The following is a 23222-nucleotide window of genomic DNA, read 5'->3' as shown; positions in this document are numbered from 1 at the left end:
AATTCACATTCTAGACGCAAGAAGAATAGCCTAAATGACAACAGTGAATTGAGAACGTTACTATGGAAGAAATGTGTTATAAGTGAAAAATAAAGAGGAAACTCACTTTACAGAAGGTGTTATGTTGATTTCTTTGGTTGTTTGTGTTCCCTTTACTCTTAGGAAAGTGACTGAAATGGAACAATTGATAATGGGGACAAAATAGCAAACTTTTAAGATTACTAAATAGCTTACTAATTACTTAGATTAAGGTGCTGGTGATGGATATGGAGAACTGTGAATAGTTTTAGATTCAATATCTTTTAAAGGTACAAACAAAAGGACATGCTTATGGATTAGATATGAGAATCCAGCAACAGCATTGATGGCATTGCCCTCTATTAGAATGGAGAATAACCAGAGAATGATGACACTGGGAGCAAATAAAGACTCTATTTTGAATTTAGTGGATTTTAAATGACTATGAGACATTCTCAATATAAAAATTATTAGAGAGATATTTTACATTACATTTATTTTGAAATTTCTCAATGTATATTTTACACTAAAAACATATCTCAATTCAGACATTAAATTTTCATTTAAGGCATGTAAGTAGTATTGACTGCATAAATCTAAACAGCTAATAAAATTCCGTTAAAATATTAGTCCCATATACCCAAGTCATTACAAACAAATTTCCAATAATTGAACTAAGTACTAATAACAATTTTCCTTTAATATACAAAACGTGTTGATAAAACTTGTTCAACTTTTTTAACTTTTTAAGAATTAATTTGACGTAAAAGCACATATTCTTGTTTCATAAGTTATGTCTGTTCATCTTTCCAAGAGAAGCAATTTACTAATCCTTATGTCAACTAAGAATTATTAACATCAAAGTCAAAGGAAAATTGAAAAACTCTAAATTCATTAATCACAAAACAGTTTTTCAATTTTATATATAGTTTTTGAAACTATAAGATTGCTATAACACTGTCAATAGCAATTAAAATCTGTGTATTGACCCTTTAAAAATCTGTGCAAAATCATCTTTATTGATCTTTATTATAATAACTTCCCATTATAACATGAATTATTATAGCTATTTGGAATAAATTTTTTTTTCTCTGGAGATTTTAGTTTGCTTTTGTTCAGTGAGATATTAGTGTAAAAAATGTAAAAAAACTATTATTTTTTATCTTTGATTATTGAATATCTAGAAATATTTTCTTTAATTTCATAAAACTTTGAGTAGGAATTATCAGTACAGAAAATCTTTGTATTATTTGACTCAACCAAAGAGTGTTTTGGCAAAAAACCTACAAAACCATCAAGTTTGTTATCTTCTACTTCTTTCAACAATTTTATGAACTGGCATTGAGTCATAGCACTTACAAATATATACTAAGTAATATTAACTACTGTGTTATGACACTTGTCACAGAGTCTGCTTCAGAAAACTGAACAAAAATATTTTCAGTATCATAGTTAAGCAAAACTAAAAGGACTTATTAGTTTATTTTCACACTTCTATAAAGAACCACAAAAAAAACAAAACAGAGGTTTAATTGAATCAAAGTTCTGCATAGCTGGGAGGCCTCAGGAAACATACAATCATGATGGAAAGCAAAGGGGAAGCAAGCCATGCCTTACGTGGTGGCAGGAGAGAGAGAAGGGGGAGGTGACAAACACTTTAAAATCATCAGATCTTATGATAACTCACTCATGAAATAGCACTGGGGGGATGATACTACACCATTAGAAATCGCCTCCATGAGCCAATCACCTCCCACCAGGCCAATCCTTCAAAGAGGGGGATTAAAATTTTACATGAGATTTCGGTAGGGACACAGAGACAAATCATTCTATCCTTGCTCCTTCCAAATACCATGTCCTTTTTACATTTCAAAATGCAATCACACTTTTCCAACAGTGTCTAGCATGAACGCAAAAGTCCAATCCAAGTTTTATCTGAGACAAAGTAAGTACCTTTTGCCTATAAAACTATAAAATAAAAAAAAGTTAGTTACTTCCAAGATACAATGCAGGTATAGGCATTGGGTAAATGCTTCCATTGAAAAAGAGAGAAACTGGTCAAAACTAAGGGGCTACAGGCCCCATGGGATTGCAAAATCCAATAGGGCAGTCATTAAATCTTAACGTTCCAAATTAACCTCATTTGACTCCATGTCTCACATAGAGGGTATGCTGATGCAAAAGGTGGGCTCCCAAGGCCCTGGGCAGTTTTGCTCCTGTGGTTCTGGAGGGTACATTCCTTACAGCTGCTTTCACACACTGGCATTGAGTGCCTGTGGCTTTTCCAGGTACAATATGCAAACTGTTGGTGGATCTGCTATGCTGGAGTCTGGAGGGCAGTGGCCCTCCTCTCACATTTTCATTAGGCAGTGCCCCAGTGGAGACTCTGTGTGGGGGCTCGAAACCCCACATTTCTTCTCCACAATGCCCTGGTTCAGGTTTTCCATGAGGGCTCCACCCTTGCAGCAAATTTCTGGCTGGATATCCACGTGTTTCCATACATCGTCTGAAGTCTAGGCAAAGGTTCCCAAACCTCAATTCTTGCCTTCTGTGCACCTCCAGGCCTGACACCACATGGAAGCTGCTAAGGCTTAAGGTTTGCAGTGTCTGAAACAATGGCCTGAACTGTACCCTTGCCCCTTAGAGCCAGGGCTGGAGCTTAAGTGGCTGCTACTTAGGGTGCCATGTTCTGAGGCTGTACAGAGCAGCAGAGCTCTGGGCCTGGCCCATGAAACCATCTTTCATAGGCCTCTGGGCCTATGAAGGGAGCTGCAGCAAAGATCTCTGAAAAGCCCTGGAGATATTTTCCTTATTGTCTTGGGTATTAATATTCTACTCTTCTTTACTTAAATTTCTACAGGCAATGGCTTAAATTTCTCCCCAGAAAATGTATTTTTCTTTTCTACAATATGGTCAAGCTGAAAACTATCCAAACTTTTATTCTCTGCTTTCCTTTCAAATAAAAGTTCCAATTTCAGACCATCTCTTTGTGAGCATGTATGACTATATGCTGTTAGGGGCAGCCAGGCCAATCTTGAAGACTTTGCTGCTTAGAAATTTCTTCCACCAAATACCCTAAATTTACATCTCTATCAAGTTCAAAGTTCCAAAGATCCCTAGAGCAGGACTTTTTGAAAAGGTCTCTTTTCTAAAGCATTAAAAGGGTAGCCTTTACTCCAGTTCTCAGTAAATTCCATCTCCATCTCAGACCACCTCAGTCTGGATTTCATTGTCCATAGCACTATTAGCATTTTATTCAAAACCATTCAACAAGTCTCTAGGAAGTTCCAAACTTTCCCACATCTTCCTGTCTTCTTCTGAGTCCTCCAGAATGTTCCAACCTCTGCCCATTACCTAGTTCCAAGTTGCTTCCACATGTTCAGGTATCTTTATAGCAGAGCTCTACTCTCCTGATACCAATTTCTATAGTAGTCTGTTTCACACTGCTATAAAGAACTACTTCAAAATGGGGATGATGCTAAACCATTAGAAACTGCCCCCATGGGCCAGGCGTGGTGGCTAACGCCTGTAATCCCAGCACTTTGAGAGGCCGAGGCGGGTGGATCACGAGGTCAAGAGATCGAGACCATCCTGGTCAACATGGTGAAACCCCGTGTCTACTAAAAATACAAAAAATTAGCTGGGCATGGCGGCGCATGCCCCCAGCTACTCAGGAGGCTGAGGCAGGAGAATTGCCTGAACCCAGGAGGCAGAGGTTGCGGTAAGCCGGGATCGTGCCGTTGCACTCCGGCCTGGGTAACAAGAGTGAAACTCCATCTCCAAAAAAAAAAAAAAAAAGAAACTGCCCATACCATAATCCAATCACCTCCCACCAGGACTCTCTTTCAATACATAGGGATTACAATTTGAGAAGAGATTTGCATGGGGACACAGAGCAAGACCATATCAAGGAAAAACATCAATGCTTTCTTCAAAATTCTAATAATTCACTTTTTTTTTTTTTTTTTTTTTTCTGAGACGGAGTTTCGCTCTTGTTACCCAGGCTGGAGTGCAATGGCGTAATCTCGGCTCACCGCAACGACCGCCTCCTGGGTTCAGGCAATTGTCCTGCCTCAGCCTCCTGAGTAGCTGGGATTACAGGCAAGCACCACCATGCCCAGCCAATTTTTTGTATTTTTAGTAGACACGGGGTTTCACCATGTTGACCAGGATGGTCTGGATCTCTTGACCTCGTGATCCATCCGCCTCGGCCTCCCGAAGTGCTGGGATTACAGGCGTGAGCCACTGCGCCTGGCCCAATTCACTCTTTTTTTTAACCTCACATAGGTGGAGCATCAATCATCATGATTATCATGTAATAAACTATATTTTCTATTTCTAGCTGAAATTAATATGTAATAGCTGTAAATGATATTAAAAAATCTATGCCACTAGTTTTTTATTTAGTTCAAAAATTAAAATTTTTTTTCTAAATCTGGGAGCCCTTTGAGGAAAATAAAATGTACCCAAAGTATTAATTGGACTGTTTCTCATATTGTATACCTCATTCTAATCTTAAAAAAAGGCACTTGTTTACTATTTTTAAAAATTAGGATCAACTGATTTTTTCTATTGTTAGAAACAATTGTAAACTATGGGTAATTTTTCAGTTAATTAAAGATCTTTGGCTTATTGTAAAATATTTCTTTTAATCCTATTTTTAAAACTTTGTAAGAAAATAATTGTAATTGAAATAACATATGTTAATATCTTTCCAAAATTAGTCTTCTTTGTTTAAAAATCCAAGCCATTGTATAACACTCCAAAGTTGTAACTTCAGACCCTGTCAAAAACCATTTCTTTGAATATTTGACTCTAATTTTGGTGAACTTTCTTGTTTCTTTTTTTACTATTATAAAAAAAGTGCATAGCAAGTTCATTATATATTTACTGAGAATATATATTAATAATGACCAGTTTAATATCTTTAAAAAAATACATGACAAAGAGCTTTTCTATTCTGCTTTGTCACAGCAAATTGTAATGTTCATTCATGGTGAAATCAGTTAACATATCCTTATCCAAACTCTCTTATTTTTTATTTTATTTTATTTTTTATTTTTGAGACGGAGTTTCGCTCTTGTTACCCAGGCTGGAGTGCAATGGTGCGATCTCGGCTCACTGCAACCTCTGCCTCCTGGGTCCAGGCAATTCTCCTGCTTCAGCCTCCCAAGTAGCTGGGATTACAGGCACACACCACTATGCCCAGCTAATTTTTTGTATTTTTAGTAGAGATGGGGTTTCACCATGTTGACCAGGACGGTCTGGATCTCTTAACCTCGTGATCCACCCGCCTTAGCCTCCCAAAGTGCTGGGATTACAGGCGTGAGCAAACTCTCTTATTCTTTACTGTTCCAATTAGAGTACCTTAGCCTCCCAAAGTGCTGGGATTACAGGCGTGAGCAAACTCTCTTATTCTTTACTGTTCCAATTAGTTTCTACATTTTCATTTAATTCTTCTTTAATAGTATAACTTCACTTTAAATGAGAAACTTTGTCCATATGTATTTTTTAAAATAGAAAAATAATTTAATTACATTTTGATTAAAATAATAGTATGCATTTCAATTTAATAATAAGATATAGAGAGTTGTAATTTATTCCACCTACATAAAATATTCAAATAAACACATTACAATGTTACAGTAGTACATAGAAAAAATCTTTTAAACTGAATCAATTCATTGCCACTGACTAGATCACTGATGTGCTGGAAATGACTCATGCACCAGTCACATGCACTGTAACACTATATCTTATATAAGGCAAAGGTTAAAATGAAATATGAGTTTAAGTTCAGTGGAAAAATGTTTTACACCACTTCCATTTTAAATTTTCAATTTACCTAATTAAAATCAAATAATTAAAATTTTATATTTTACTCTTCAGTGTACTAGAGGTATTTCATGTGTTCTATAACCACAGGTTTGATTAGAAGCCATAAGGAAATAAAAATCTAGTCTTACTTCTTAGCCCAACACAGTAAAATTTCTTTGAAGAGTTTTATAGTAAATTACTGCTTTTGATACTTTCAAAGTGTTCTAGAATTCAAAGAAGGGAAATAAGACAAAATGCTAATGTGTTTCTCTAACGGCTAATAAAAGTCAATCACTGCAACCTCATTTCCAAGACATAGCAGGGGCAACCCATTAGGCTTGAGATTAGGAAAGAAACATAACCCAGAATAAACATGGGTGAGAAAGGTAGATGTGACAGCTATACATGAGTACTAACAATGCAAAAAATAAATAAAAGAGATGGGAAGAGGTTAGCCACCATTTTTATATTCAAAATTCAATGAATTTACTTGTTTTAGTTGTAAGAGTTTGACTAAAATTACTACATACACTCTGGCATCAGTATAAAAATCAATGGTAGTACCACTTGCAATTGTTAAGCCCCCAGGGAAAGAGCAATTCTAAAGTAAAGCCTGAAAGCCTTGATGCTACTCATAAGCTGCTTCATTTAAACAAAGGCCACATACAGTGAAGTCAAGAATCCTATGTTTCCACAAAAATTAGTTCTCAGCCAGCTTCAAGGGCAGAGATATTTCTACATTTGGAAGTGTCATCCTTTTGGTAATACTAATATATTTGGCTTCTGTGAAGAACTTTTGCTGTTTATCTGAAAGTTAATTGTTTTTATTCTCACAAACATACATTTTTCCTAAAATGGAGGGCCTCTATCACAATCAACACCTTCTTCAACACAACTGTCATCATAACTATCGTCATCAAATTGAGGGCATTCTTTCTGAAACATCTCCCTAAGAGCTAAAAATTTCCAGGTAGATTATAAAAAAAGGTTGTTTTTAATGAAATTCATTTCACTCAGTCATAGCCATCTTAGATTGTCCCCACTTTCCATTCTGACAATATGGAATTCTAAGTCAGTTTAGTTCTGTGTACTTGTTGGAGTCAGGCTGGGTTTTTATTTTCTAGTTTTGAAAGAGAAGGCTGGAAAAATACTTGAAGAATGTGAACTGATATATTTAAAGTCCCATAATATTAATTTTGCTGTGACCCTGAAACTGCTCTAAAATAATAAAATCAATTTTACAATATTGAGCATCTATAATGTGTAAATGGAAATGGATTCCTGAAGTACTTTATCTTTTCAGTAGATTAGAGAGGAATCCAGAATATTTGTTTATGAGGAATCTAAAATGAGGAACAAATTATTCATGAAATGAGAATACAACTGAGTGTCAGATCATAGCATTAACCATAGGTAAACAGTATCTGCAAAAGTACAGTATTCATATCATGGGAAATGGTTTCATCTGCTATGGAAATTTAACAATTCAACTATTAAATTCCTCACAATAAGGATAATAGCAAATATAGATTGGAAATTTATTACATGTTCAGTGCTTATATAAACAATCTATAACATATATTCCCAATTTATTTATGGGAGATAAATTCAAAAAAGCAGAAGCCCAGATAAACTAAATAAGTCTGTACTGAGTGAAGAATGTAGGATTTCATGCCACAACCTAGCCTATGCCTTTAATAATTATGCTAAACTATTGTATTGACTCAACAATCAATTATATCCATTATTAATGCTGCTTTCCAATTCTTTGGCTTTTATTGAATTGTTTTTGCAATAAATTAAAATGAACCATAAGCTCATAGTGTTCTGAAAACAGTCAAGGGACCTACAAAGCAAACTATTTTAATGTGTAGCTTCTAATTAGCTGTAATTACAATATTTAATAAATGAAACACCTACCTTTAGAGATAATCAAATCTTTTCACTGAACTCCACTTGTGCTATGGTGTATACAATAGGCTAATAACAATCAGAAGCATAATTCAAATGCTATTAGGAAATGTAAAAGTAAATTTTATTGCCAGCCCTGAACTATTCGTCCTCTAAATAGATTTAAGATGAAAACTGTGTATAGAAAAATAAATTATATAACCATCCATAATTTAACTCCAATTAAGAAAGCATACCTTATTCTTAGAGAACACACTCATTCATGTATACACATAGGCAGACACATTCAGGCATCTGAAAAGTTCTTTACTTATAAAATTATGAAAGATCTTATCTGAATACGCATCAGTGAAAGTGCTCACCTTTGTGCATTAGGCAATTAAACAATTCTAGGCACTGCGACAGCCACCAATATCACAACACGAAAACAAAGATTCAAGATGTTTCAGAATAAGATCTCTTTAAGAATAAGACAATTATATTCATGTTTATTCAAGTTTTATTTCTTGAAGCAGTATTTTTGAGGAATTTATTATAGTCAGTTTGCAGTTATAAACATTTATGAACAAGCTCCAAAATTTATTTTGTCTTTTTCCTGATCTATCTGGAGTTAAGGAGAAGAATGTAAAATAAACAGAGATGATTTATAAACTGTGCTTTCTCCTTGCAAATATGCACGATAAAGTGATAAGATTATTGAGCATCAGAATGTATATGACTTGACATCTGGCTTGCCCCCAAGGGGAAAAATAGTACAGTATTGTCTTTAAATAAAAGTTTAACATTGAAAGCTGCAGCAGCAGAAAATAATAGTAAATCTTTTGCTTCATAGAGAAAGAAAAAACGTAACTAGTATGTGGTATCTTCAACCCAGTCTTAATAGCAAACAAAAAAGTGATGTTACTGCTTTTAGAAAAATTTGGCTTTTGGAAAGAGACAAGAAAATGAACAAATGAAAATTCAGCTGACCAAAGATGCTAATTAGTCTAAAATGCCTTTGCAACAAAAGAACAGCTTCTCCGCCAAAAGACAGCATAATAACGTCTTTAATGACGTTTAATAATCAAGAACATTAAACTGCCAAGGATATTTTAAAATAGTACAAATTTCAGAATATTTGCCTTGTAATTAATGGGCTAACTAACAAATGAGAAGATTACGTTTTTGCTAATACTCAAAAGTCAGAGCAGCAACACTTCCCATCCCCAAAATGATCAATAGATCTTTCATAACCACAATGTCAATAAGTACAATTTTCTTCAAACATTAACAAATTAGAGCCCAGGTTTTTTGTTTGTATGTTTGTTTTAAAAATACCAAATAATGCATCTACTAAGCAATTTATATAGAAGATATTAGATTTGTCATTTTCCTTTTTTATATAAGATATACAACACTACAATTTTAGAATGTCAAGGTATTTTTGTATAAAATTTATCTCAGCCTATTTTTTGCATCCAAAATATGTCCTTCTTGAATTTCCTTCAGAATGTTGCCTAACCAGTGACTATAAACTCTTGCAGTGACAACTATTATCCATTATCCAGCACTTGACATGCCAGTTCAACATCACTATATTAAGTGACTTTCGAGTTTTCTCACTCCCTGTGGGGCCCTCTCTCCTAAGATTGATGAGGTGGGACACAGTGTTTGAGCTGCCATCCTGACTTGACAAACGGCAAGACTGGTCCCTGCACAGAGTAGAGGCGGGAGGACAAGGGAAAGAGAGAAGGGTGGTGTATCCTGGAGTGGCAGAGCCTCATGCACATGTTTTCCAAGGCAATTAAAACATTGTTTTTCAGATTTTACACTTGGGCCAAACATACAACTTCTCTATTTAGTTAAAGTGGCCAAAGTTGAATTAATACACATTGCAAATGTAACAATTACAAAGGGATTAAATTTCTGTCCTTTAGATATTTTAGAGAGGCTACTTTCTGAGATAAAAGTTGCTGTTTCTTCCAAGTTTAAATATGCTAAAACTCTAATCACTTCTTGTAAATTCCAAAAATGGTGTTATCGCTTTCTTTTTAACCATTGAATTCACTCTGGCAGAGCTAGAGTAATAAAACTCATCATATTCTAATTTTCAGACAGCTTGATAAACCCACTGTTCTCACTATAGATAAAGTGTAATGAAGCACTTTCTTTCCCATAGGAAAGTCTTTGACTCATATGCTTTGATGCCAACTAGCCTTCACATCTGCTGTTTCACCATTGATGGCTTTAACTTGGCATGCTGAACTAGTGTCTGATGAAGCAGCTTTACTCAAAGGCACCATTTTATTTCCTGCAATGGGAACATAGTAAAATGGTGTTGGTTTCCTGTAGGCCTTATGCAAATCCCTGTAATAAACATAGGATCAAGCCTCACGTACAATAAATTGTGTGTTAGATGAGGAAAGGGGGAGGGAGAAAGTCTCTCTGAGTAAAAATTACTTCCTTACTATACAAATAAATCAAATGCATAATAATAGTCGTGTTTGAAATATTTATTTTAAACATAACCTATTTGTATTAAAACTATATTAAACATGAATAAAAATATGACACTTTAAAATATCAACTTTATTTTATTGGACAAAATACTACCACTTCATCTAATATTAACTGTTAATGAATTTCCGACCTTCAATATTTCAACACCATTAATATAGGGCAAATAATTTGGGAGAGTTTGAAATATTATATGACTGTAAAAATATTCACTGAAATATTTCTTTCAGATTTCTAGAAAAGATGTCTGTTGGACAATGAAGAACACAACAACATGAACAAATACAAGTTTCATTAGCAATATTAATCATTAGCCTAAACATACTGCCCAGATACATTGGTGATCAAACACATAAAGCTTTATGTTTTGTTTAACTCATTAACACAAAGAAAAAAAATGATTATCTATAAACTTCAATATGTGAGACAAACAAAATAATTAAAAATAAAGTTCCTATGTGTTCTAAAAAGCCATAGCTGTTTTCTAATTAGTAGTTTGCAAGCAAGTTGGCAATAATAGTTTTTGGCTTGGAAACCTAAGTGTATCAGGTATTCCATCCTCCAAGTTGGAACGGTATGTTATGTTTGAAGAACATTTTGTTTTCGTTTAGATCTGCAAAATAATATTGAGGAATTCTCAAGTAACACAAAGCAATATGTAACTTAGAATTATGTACTAAATCATCCTTGCCAGTTAAAATAGCACTTTTTTTTCACAACAAGGAAGCAAACAGAAGTAGTTCATTAAATACTATAAGGTAGTAAAAGAAGCTCAGGCAAGAAAGCTACATGAACATGAATCCCAAAGTTGTTGCTCAGACCCAATTTAATATAAAACTATAGAGTAGGCCAATTAACACCACTTCCTTAATGTCACTTAAAAGTCATCTCTTCTTAATTCAGTCTACATTAGGTAAGCACAAAGTCTCATGTACAATCCTGTCAAGTCTCGAATATGGACCCTTATGCTTTCAATCCCCATGGTAGAAAAACCTACAATAAAGATTTCCAGAGAAAAGATGAATGGTCACTCCCCAGGTCCCTTAGAACATATATTTTCTCAACTTTCACTTAGAGATACAAAACAAAATGCAACTCTGAGAAACACAAATGCTCAAAAGGGAAAAGACTTCCTATTCAATTAATGGTGCTGGGACAACCAGCTAGGCATATGCTGAAGACTGAAGCTGAACCCCTTTCTTACACTATACACAAAATTCAACTCAAGATGGATTCAAGACTTAAATGTAACACCCAAAACTATAAAAAGCATGGAAGACAACCTGAGCAATACTATCCTGGACATAGGAACAGGCAAAGATTTCATGACAAAGAAACCAAAAGCAATTATAACAAATGCAAATATTGACAGGTGAATCTAATTAAACTTAACAGATTCCACACAGCAAAAGAAACTAACAACAGAGTAAACAGAGAACCTACAGAAGATATTTGCAAACTATGCATCTAATATCTAATATCCTCTAACAAAGGTCTGATATTCAGATTCTATAAAAAAAATAAACAAACTTACAAGAGAATCATGAACAACCCCATTAAAAATAGGCAAAGGTCATGAACACTTTTCAAAAGATATGCATGCGGCCAAAAAGCATATGAAAAAAATTTCAATATCACTGATCATTAGACAAATGCAAATCAAAACCAGAATGAGATATTATCTCATACCAGTCAGAATGGCTATTATCAAAAAGCCAAAAAATAACAGATGTTGATGAGATTGTGGAGAAAAGAGAACACTTATACACTGTTGGTGGGAGTGTATCATTCTGGAAAGCTCTTTGATTCCTCAGAGAGCTAAAAACAGTATTACCATTTGACCCTGCAATCTCATTAATGGGTATATATTCTGAAGAATTATAAAACATTCTACCATAAGGCATATGCATGTGAATGTTTATTGCAGCACTATCAACATAAATTCTCATGAATGACAGATTAAATAAAGAAAATAAGGTACATATACATCATGAAATACTATGCAGCCATTTAAAAAACAAGATTATGTCTTTTCTTTTGCAGGAACATGGATAGAGCTGGAGGCTATTATCCCTAGCAAACTAACGCAGGAACAAAAATCCAAATATCACATGTTCTCACTTATACATGAGAGCTAAATAATAACTATGAACACAAAGAAGAAAACAACAGACACTGGAGTCTACTTGACAGGGGAGGGTTGAAGGAAGAGGATCAGAAAAGATGACCGTTGGGTAATAAGGTTTAATACCTGGGAGATGAAATAATATTTATTAATACAAAAACTCCCTCTGACATTTATTTTCCTATGTAACAAACCTTTACAGGTACCCCCAAACTTAAATGTTAAAAAATAAAATAAAATAAAAATATGAACATGAATGGTCTAACTTTCTTCTGCTGCTGCTTAGCTATTATTGGGGTTAGAAATGAAACTCTAATAAGATTATTTATTCTCAGCAAATACCTGTTGAAAAACATCATAAACACAATTCTGGCAAATAATTTATAAGAAGTAAAAATGTGGTAGGAAGATTTGTCATTGTTTCATATCTCAATCTTACATGGGGTCTAGTTTTCAGGTGAAAAAAGCTCACCATAATATAAAAGGAACAGAGAGGTTGATACAATCAGTTATTAGCTCTTGATGCCAAAAAAATGAGGGGATTATTTACATCTCAAATTAAATTAACTCTGTCTGCAAAATACTATCACCAGAGCAGATTAAAAACAAAAATTAGTGGCTTGGGATTCTACCTCAAGACATTCTGAATTAATTGGCCTGGCAAGGAGCCTACGCTTCAATATTCTCTTAAAGCTCCCCAAGTGATTCTGATGTTCTCATGCGCAGTTTGAGAACTGCAGACTTAAACAAATTTGTCTCATTATTTATTTATTTAATTCCATCTTTATTGAGTTATGACTGACAAGTAAAAAGTTGTGTATATTTAAAGTTTTCAACATGGTGTGTTTTTTAATATAAGTGTACTTTATCTAATGATTCCCATGGTCAAGTTAATTAGCATGTCTATCACCTGACATAGTTGCCTATTTGTGTGTGTGTGGTAACACTGAATGTCTTCTTTCTTAGTAACTTTTAGGTATACAATAACATCATTATTAACTACAGTGGCCACGTTGTACATTAAATTTTTAGTACTTATTCACAAATAAATATTTTTAAGATGTTTAAAACTTAGCAAATAACATACACAAATGAATTACAATAATGACTATCACTCAGAAAAAGGACAATTAATATAAAAGTGAAAATTCTTATTTTACAGAGTGATATGATTCACAGTCATGAACAAAATTGTATTTCTATAAGACATTTATGCTATCCAGTCATACTGGTTACAGCACAGCAACATTTCCTGTAATTTTGGTAGTTAAAAGATTGTTCCCATAAGTTAGAGCAGTTTTCTACAGAAGATCCTGATAGTCAGTATTCCTAACTTTACTGAGCAATAGTCTAGTATTTATGATGCATATACAGGGAGGAACAACCTATCAAAAAATCAAAAAGTGTATTCATAAATCTTTGAGACTAATATATATATGGTCTTGTTATTATTTCATTTTAAAATTTGTTTCCTAGGAACAGAGACAATATTACTCATATATAACCCAAAGCTGAAATTTGAGAAATGTTTTCCTAAATTATTGAAGAGAAAGAGAATATCACCTAAATAAACAAGGTAACTCATGTGAGTAGTTGTCATGTTACAAAAGACTTTTTTTCTGGATAGTGATTGAAAAGTATTAGAATCTGTATAATAGTAAATATGTGCATATTAAAAGACATAACTGGATTTCTAGCCATGTACTGACAAATATTTATTAAAACTCTTCTAATAGACAACCACACTTAACTAGAACACTTGCTGTATAAAATATGAAAAACATTTAAAGAATAAAATCTAAAGCCAAACATATCTAAAATTCAAAAAAATTCTAGATAATATTTCTCATTTAAAAATATTTTTCAGTTAATTTTCTGCATATGCAAAATGGAACTTTCAAAATGTTTTACCACCAATATAGCAAGAGGAAAATAAAAATTGATTTCAGAAATATTTTTCAATGTGAAAAGAACACTCTGGTTGCCATTGTGAGAATTTACTCTGCTAGTGTGTGAATCTCTTCACAGTAAATATACTTATATTATCACCATTGCTCTAAATAAAAATGACAGACAAGAATTCTGTTTTGCCTATATTTAAAAAATTAAAAGCAATCACTAATGAATGGTATGTTTTTAGATCTAATAAGCACATGTAGAAAACTAGCAACTTTTAACATTTTATCTCTCAATGTAAAAGTTACTTATATTCTTGTAGTATACTCAAAACAAAATCACTCAAGCTATCAAAAAAATTATTGCAGGCATGCCACACTAGCAATTCAGATTTCAAAACATACTATCACCCCAGCATATACTATCATATACTATCACCCCAGCATATTTTAATTTCAGAAGATTATTGGACTAGTAAGATCAGAATAGGTGGCAGACTATAAGTAACATGTTATAGCTATATCTGCCCCAATGCTGTAAAGCAAGTGTTTTAGAAAGTTAATATAATCAAGTAGTTGAGGTCTTGTGGGTGAGCCAAAGTGATTAATACAGTTTTGAGTAATGATGGTTATGCCATGATATCTTTGATTATTACCTTTATTGAGATACTACGAATCCCTTGGTTATAGCCTTTATAATTAATAATAGTAATAATTCACTTAACCTCTCTGTGGCCCAGTTTCCTCATCTGTTAAATGAACATAATGATAATTGCTTCCTACCTTCCTTAGAAGTTGTCTGAAGATTAATGAGCTGGAATTTAGAATGTACTTTGCAGAGGAAGGCAGTAATAATTAGAAAGGAAAAAAAGCACAAAAGAGAGAGACAGAGAAAGAGAACACAAGAAAGAAAGAAAAAAAATCTCCCCAGAAAAATCCTCTTTTGCTCAGTACCAAAAACTAAAACTTTTTACCTCGGATGGATTAACCCACTTGCTTTACATTTCTAACTTCATTACCTACACTTCAAAATCAATTGACTTTTAACAGAGAATTAAAACGGGAAAGCCACAAAGGGCTCTATGTTTTGGATAAACTTTGACTGCTCTTCAGAATAATAAAATTTCGCACATAATCACACAATTTACCCAAAAGCCTCTGTCCTATGTTTCCATCAGTGAACGTAAAATCCATTGTGCCAATGGGTAACTGTATGGAATTTGACAGAAGCAGCAAGAGTGCTACAATAAAGAAAAGCTAAGTATGTGGCGTTGATTCAGGGCACCCATAGCAGATAGCAATCAAATTATCATTTTGGGAGGCTGGGAAAATAGGAGAATATTTTCCTCTATGACTAGAGGGGAAAATATTATTTTAAATTACATGTTGTATTTGTAGTGACTTGGAAGATAGAAAATGAATTAATAATCTTTTGGATTAGCCAAAACATAGCCAAACAAAATGACAAAACATTAAAAGTACAGCTGGCTTGTTTTAGCTACACATGAGGTAGCACAAGAAAGTGATAAAAGAGTAATCAGAACCACAGCAAGGAGATGGAGAAGGAAAAAGGGGATGAGCAGGAGAGGAAAATAATATTAAAAAGAACGGACATCTTTGCAAGCTGAATTTAGAGGTAATGTAGAGGGGATAATACTTGCATGGTTGGAGAGCAAACGTATTTCTAATCTTCAGTGTCGCAAGCCAGCAAAAGTTCTTAAAATTGTCTCAATATAGCCACATGCCTTAATTAAGAATCAAATTTAGCATGTTGCCTTAGACGCTTTCTTAAATCCTCTGAAAAAGTCAAGGTGATACCTTGTAGATTTTCTCATTTGGATAAAGATCATCTATTCCAAAGTAGCAATGATTCAGTCTGAAGAGAGGCATATCTTTAAAAGAAGAGTGTGTGTGGCCTTTATAGTATAAATAAATTCAATCAGACACATTTAAAGGTTAAGCAGAAATTGTACTGGTAAAAGTACTGTCATCCTGGTGTAGAAGGAACTGAGTCTATAAATGTAGAAACTTGGGCTCTCAAGTTTCTGTGAGAAGGACAGCTGACTCGGAAGACAAAGGTTTATGTTACATGTCACTAAATTTTTGGCTATTTGTTAAGCCATATTTTTGTGGCAATTGCCACACGAACTCAAGACATGTAAGTTGAGTGCCAGGAAGTAGAAATACAAAAGTGAATGATATACACTCATTCAATTCCTATTCTCTTGCTGTGCAGTAGAGTGTGAAAACTTACAGGAACCAAGAAAACACATCTTGGATTAGTAATTTAACAATAATTTAAGTTAAAAAAAATGCTTTAAAGAACGTAAAAGAGGAGCACTGTACCCAAACTGGGTAGATTTCGGTATGAAAAGGGTCAGGAGAGTTGTCCCGGAATAAGTGATACATGGATTAGAATCTAAGGAATAAAGAGAATATAACCAATTAGGTTGGTAGAGGAGGATGGGGATGAAAAAGAGCATAATGGGCATTGGAGAAAGATGTAAAAGTATAGGATGTAACACAGGACTAGTAATACATCAGTTTGGATGGAGCTTACATTTTTAAAATATATGCCAACATTTTGTTTAATGACCATACAAAAGAGCATGTGCTTCTCCCTCTGATAATATATTTTTTAGATGGACATACTGTATTAGTACACATAATAAAGTCAGAAATTTCAGGTAGGCCAAATCCAGACAAATAATTTCTAAAAATTGGAAAAATTGAGTCACGGATTACACAACAAGGGTATTTGGTATCATTTTGTAAAAGACATGACTTACTCCAAAAATGAGCAATTCTCAAAAGAGGCCATAACACCTACAGGCTATAGCTGAGTGATTTTTCATCCTATAATGTATAGGCTTCCATTCTCCTAGTCTTTATATTTCAGAGAGAAAATAATGTTCTTGTTGCCTGGTAACATGTTGCATAATGGTTAGCCCTGGGGTGAATTTTCCTTTCTGGTATATCAGATTCCCAGATTCCCAGTAGGTTTTGACTCCTTCTTTAATGTTTATCAAGAAAATTCCTGGACTGCCATCTCTTTTACTATCTAAATATGATTAAAAACATACTAGTGGTATCATACAGTTTTCTATTACTTACATTAAAATAACACAAGAACCACTATCTCCTATTTTGAATTTCTTTTTCCAGTCATAGCTTTACATTTATGTCTGAGGAGTTTGTGTGGTATGTAGCGGATATAGAAAAAGAGAAGGAAGAATTTTTCTTGAAGATGATATACTTTGGGCACCTTGAGCTCAGAGAACAAAATCTATCATGGTCTTTGTAAATGGAATTATTCAGTGTTGAAGAGCAGCTATATAACTCTGCTATGTTTTTGCAATACTGAGGAGTTATATCCTTTAAAACCAGGTATCTTGAGCCAGCTTTTCTTACAAGTATTAACAAAACTATATCTTTTTTTATAATAATCTTCTGGAAAGAAGCATTCCAGAACAATTAGTTAACAGCAGGGTCTTGCTAAATTAGTATAAACAAGATGAAGATTCCTTTAGAAGTCAATGCCTTAAGGGTGCTTCCTAGAGTGTTTGTATGTGTGGCTGTTAATTGAAAAATGAAAGAATGGAGTAAAATGTAAATACACTACATAGTAGTCTCTGGTTCATTGTACAGTTTCAAAATGAGTAGGTATTTTTTGAATTACACACTGCTAGAATTTCTTTTTAATTTTATACCATAGCTGGTATAACAATGTATTTAACAATTGAAAACATGAAGTAGAAATTAGAATCTTTTAAAGCTACACTTAAATACCAAAGAACAAAACAACATTTAAAATATTCTTGTGAGTTCTAATTTTATTTCCCTAATTTCAATAGGAATATAGAATTCAGCATGTGATAAATCTAGCAACATAGGGTAGTTGTCAACTTAGTGATTATCACTGTGTGCTTTTTATTGTGACTTGTGTACATTTCAGATACAGTTCTAAAGAAATAATATATGTGCTGTTGGAAATAGAAAGCTGTGTCGTGGATTTTCTGCAGGTGCTAGAGGCACTTGTGTATGAAAGAAAAAAGAGATGAAAGAGTAAGGAAGGAAAAGTGAAGTCAAAAATTTCATAGCAGAGAGCAATTGAACTATTAAAAGAAAGAACAAAGAATGAAAAGACAAAAAAAGAAGAAAATAAGCTTAAAAAGAAAAACTTTATGAAGAAACAATAAATGTGTTTAGAAATTGACTTTTCAAAAATTAACTTTGCTACTAGTAGATTTGAGCTTTAAAACAAACTATTTGAGTCTTCAGGAAAAAAATTACATTAAAACAAAAATGTTTATGAACCAGAAATAAATACTTCTGGTGTCAAATTTTTGTGTTAGGTACAATATTTGTATTATTATATTTTACAAACTCAATTCAAAATCACTTCGATACCGGAAAAATTTAAATGCATCACACAATCACTTCCTTAACAATGCGAGTTTAGCAATTTCAGCAGCTTATTTATTTTCCTTTTCCTTTTTTCTTTTTCTTTTTCTTTTTTTTCTTTTTTTTTTTTTTTTTCTTTTGAGACAGGATTTCACTCTGGCTACCCAAGCTGGAGTGCTATATTGCCATCTTTGCTCAATTCAACCTCTGTCTCCCCCGGCTCAAATGATTACGCAGCCTCAGCCTCTCAAGTACGGAGACTACAAGCACATGCCACCAGACCAGGCTAATGTTTGTGTTGTTTGCAGAGATGACATTTTGCCATGTTGCCCAGGCTGGTCTCAACCTCCTGGATTCAAGTGGTCCACTCACCTTGGGCTCCCAAAGTGCTGTGATTGTAGGTGTGAGCCACTGCGCCTGGCCTAGCAGTTTGTTTCTTTATAAAAACACAAAAATACTAACAAGTTTTATAAGAAAGGAAATCTTTAAAAAAGATGTCTAGAGGAGAATTTATAGCAATAAATGTCCACATGAGAAATGAGGAAAGACCTAAAATTGATACCCTACCATCAATTGGAAAGACCTAGAGAAGCAAGATCAAAAAACCTGAAAGGCTAGCAGAAGACAAGAAATAACTAAGATCAGAGAGGAAATGAATGAGATAGAGACATAAAAAAACCTTTGAAAAAATCAATAAATCTAGGAATTGGTTTTTCAAATAGCAGACAGAGAACCAAATCAAGAGTGAACTCCCATTCACAATTGCTACAAGAAGAATAAAATACCTAGGAATACAACTAACAAAAGAGGTAAAGAACCTCTTCAAGGGGAACTACAAACCACTGCTCAAGGAACTAAGAGAAGACACAAACAGACAGAAAAACATTGCATACTCATGGTTAGGAAGAATCAATATTGTGAAAATGGCCATATTACCCAAAATAATTTATAGATTTAACGCTATCCCCATTAAACTACCAATGACCTTCATAGAACTGGAAAAAACCACCTAAAACATCATATGGAAGCGAAAAAGAGCCTGCATAGCCAAGACAATCCTAGGTAAAAAGAACAAAGCTGGCAGCATCATGCTGCCAGACTTCAAGCTATACTACAAGGCAACAGTAATCAAAAGAGCATGGTACTGGTACCAAAACAGAGACATAGAACAATGGAACAGAATAGACGTGTCTGGAGCAACACCACACATCTACGACCATCTGATCTGTGACAAACCAGACAAAAACAAGCAATGGGGAAAGGATCCCTTATTTAATAAATGGTGTTGGGAAAATGGGGTAACAATGTACAGAAAGCAGAAACTGGACCCATTTCTGACACATTCAACTAAAATTAACTCCAGATGGATTAACGACTTAAACATAAGACCTAACACCATGAAAACCCTAGAAGAAAACCTAGGCAAAGCCATTCAGAACATAGGTACAGGCAAGGACTTCATGACTAAAACACCAAAAGCAATGGCAACAAAAGCCAAAAAGTTAAATGGGATCTAATTAAACTTCAGAGCTTCTGTACAGCAAAAGAAACAATCATTAGAGTGAACCAGCAACTAACAGAACCGGAAAAAAAATTTTGCAATCTACCCATCTGACAAAGGGCTAATATCCAGAATCTACAAAGAACTGAAATGGATTTACAAGAAAAAAAACAAACAAACCCATCCAAAAGTGGGGAAGGATATGAACAGGCACTTTCAAAAGAAGACATATATGAAGCCAACAAACATATGAAAAAATGCTCATCATCACTGGTCATTAGAGAAATGCAAATCAAAATCACACTAAGATACCATTTCACACCGGTTAGAATGGCGATCATTACAACAGATGCTGGAGAGGATGTGGAGAAGTGGGATCACTTTTACACTGTTGGTGGCAGTGTAAATTAGTTCAACCATTGTGGAAGACAGTGTGGCAATTCCTCGAGGATCTAGAAATAGAAATTCCATTTGACCCAGCAATCCCATTACTGAGTATATACCCAAAAGACTATAAATCATTATATTATAAAGACACATGCATATGCATGTTCATCCGCACTGTTTACAATAGCAAAGACCTGGAACCAACCCAAATGCCCATCAATGATAGACTGGGCAAAGAAAATGTGGCACATACACACCATGGAATACTATGCAGGCATAAAAAATGATGAGTTTGTGTTCTTTGTAGGGAAATGGATGAACCTGGAAACCATCATTCTCAGCAAACTGACACAAGAACAGAAAACCAAACACTGCATGTTCTCACTCATAGGTGGGTGTTGAACAATAACACTTGGACACAAAGAGTGGAGCATCACACCCTGTGGTCTGTTGGGTGGGGCTACAGGAGGGATAGTGGGAGAGAGGGTTGCAGAGGGATAACATGGGGAGAAATGTCAGGTATAATTGATGGGGGGATGGTGGCAACAAACCAGCTTGCCCTGAATGTATCTATGCAACAATCTTGCATGATCTGTACTTGTACCTCAGAATCTAAAGTAAAATAAATAAGAAAAAAGAAAGTTGATTTATTTTTATAAATATTTTTAAAAACGAAGTTACATAGTTTGACAAAATACTGCCTTAAGTCACATAAAACCAGTTCACAGACTTTTAAAATTTGTTACTCTGTCTCCAACTAAACCATAGTCTCCTCCACAGTGAGAACTAGAATACTCAATGTATAGTGTAGCTTTTGGCACTCAATAGAAACTTGATGAATGCTTCATGAAATATTTTATTTTATAGACTAAATACATTCTCTTTTTTTAAAAAAATTACTATTTCCACTGCCCATTTGAACAGCCAATTGCATTTCTGTGAAGAGAGAAAGAAAATACCAATGTTTAATAATTTGCCCAACCCACAAATAATGTAAAAATACTTGGGAAGATATAAAAGGAGCTATAAAGTGATAATGACTACCTCAAGTGAAATCCTTCACCTGGTCTACTTTGCCCTGGTGAAATGAGCCAGAATATGGAGAAAAGAGATAAAATAGAGGAGGGCAAAGCACTCTGTATGATAGAAACTTTTTACAAGCACACTTTCATTTAAATGTTCCACAGGGCTCTCTCTGGAAAGCACTGTAAGTTAAATGGGGCAGCCCCTTTCAACTATGTTTCCCAGAATATTAGCTAGGTGAATGTATAGATAATAAGACTCTCTTTTTTTTAGTCCTGTATCTTGCCTAATTTCAACAAAAGTACATGTATGTATGGGAAACATTTTTCCAAGTAATTATTCTATTCTTCTGAAATAGCAAAGTTTTGTAGATTCTGAATATCCTACTATTACAGTTTCATTTTGTTTTGTTAAAATAAATTACTAGGAAAAAATGTTACCTTTGAGTTGATTTTCCTCAAAACAGGAATAAAATACTGTAAAGTGAAACCTCCTTAGTATTTTCAAAGATTAAAATGATGGGTCTTGATGAGCATTTATTCAGTTGTACACTTCTCCACCCCTTGAGGTACATGTTATTATTAAGTATTGTGCACAAAAAAATGGTGCAGTTACACCCTTACATTAGGGAATTTCATGAAGTTTGTACTTTATCATTTTAATTTGTAAAATTTAGGAAATCAGCAGAACTTACCTTGAAAAAGGTCATGGTTGCACCATCCTCTACTGCTCCATATTCTATCTTGGTTTGTTTAGCTAAATCATCAGCAGAGTCAATAGGGGATTCCATTCGTTCCACTGTCAGAAAGGCGGCTAAGTTAGCAGTATACGAAGAAATGATGATAAGTGTGAAAAACCACCAAATACCTCCCACTATCCTGGTGGACAGTGCTTTGGGCATGAGCTCAGAACCTAACAGAGAGTGGGGGAAAGGTGAAACGAATACAGAGAATTTGATCAGCAATCAGATACTTTTGGTCACAGTGGCAGAATGGAATCACTGTGTAATGAAAGCTTAAATCATAGATTTACATATTTCTTTAGTAAGCAAGCAACAACCATTGGGAGAGCAGAGGCGAACTTCAGAAAATAAACAATCTTTTAGTACACTCTTGTTTAAATATAGTGACAGGAGACTCAAGTCTCTGAGATTATGCTAAGTTCCAATTAAAATACCAATGAGTAAACATGTTTTAATAAAAATAACAGAAGAGATTTTTTAAACTTTCTGGTTTATAAACCACATGTATTGTTTTTTCCTATGTTGTTATATAGGTTTTAGAGGAAGTGCTTAAATATACATTTGGATCCATTTCTTTAGCTTTGTGTTAAGTTTCATTTTTCATGTGCATGTAGCTCAAACATTTTGTCTATCTTGCTATTTTTATAAGTTATGTATAATAATAAAATAACTACTATTACCCACATTTCTTGACATGATGTGGGGTTTCAGCCTAGTGTTTATTTTTAAATAAGATAATAAATTATATTCTCCTGTATAAGCAAATATCTCCCATCACTATGGTTAGCATAAATTAAAAAATTAGAAGAAGAATGTATAGCTAAATCATAACATTTATTTTTATACATATATAATATTTTATAAATACATCAGAATGTATGGCTGGAGTTGCCTGCTCATGGT

At 33.9% G+C, this 23222-nt stretch overlaps 1 protein-coding gene across 7 annotated transcripts in view; it reads right to left on the bottom strand.

Annotated features, from left to right (window-relative positions):
• GRIK2 (glutamate ionotropic receptor kainate type subunit 2) overlaps positions 1-23222 on the bottom strand; it is a 724338-nt gene that overhangs the window by 160093 nt on the left and 541023 nt on the right. For all 7 annotated transcript variants that reach the window (XR_013534449.1, XM_035296392.3, XM_054254300.2 and 4 more), the window contains one exon: positions 22272-22489. Coding sequence is in view for 6 of the 7 variants with exons in the window: in XM_035296392.3 (XP_035152283.1) it covers positions 22272-22489 (218 nt within the window). In the remaining variant the exon portion in view is untranslated. The remainder of the gene's footprint in view (positions 1-22271; positions 22490-23222) is intronic.

This window comes from Callithrix jacchus, chromosome 4 (assembly GCF_049354715.1).
Source record: "Callithrix jacchus isolate 240 chromosome 4, calJac240_pri, whole genome shotgun sequence".
NCBI classification, from domain to species: domain Eukaryota; kingdom Metazoa; phylum Chordata; class Mammalia; order Primates; family Cebidae; genus Callithrix; species Callithrix jacchus.
The sequence above is the reverse complement of the archived record's forward strand: the minus strand, read 5'-3'. Positions and strand labels throughout refer to the sequence as shown.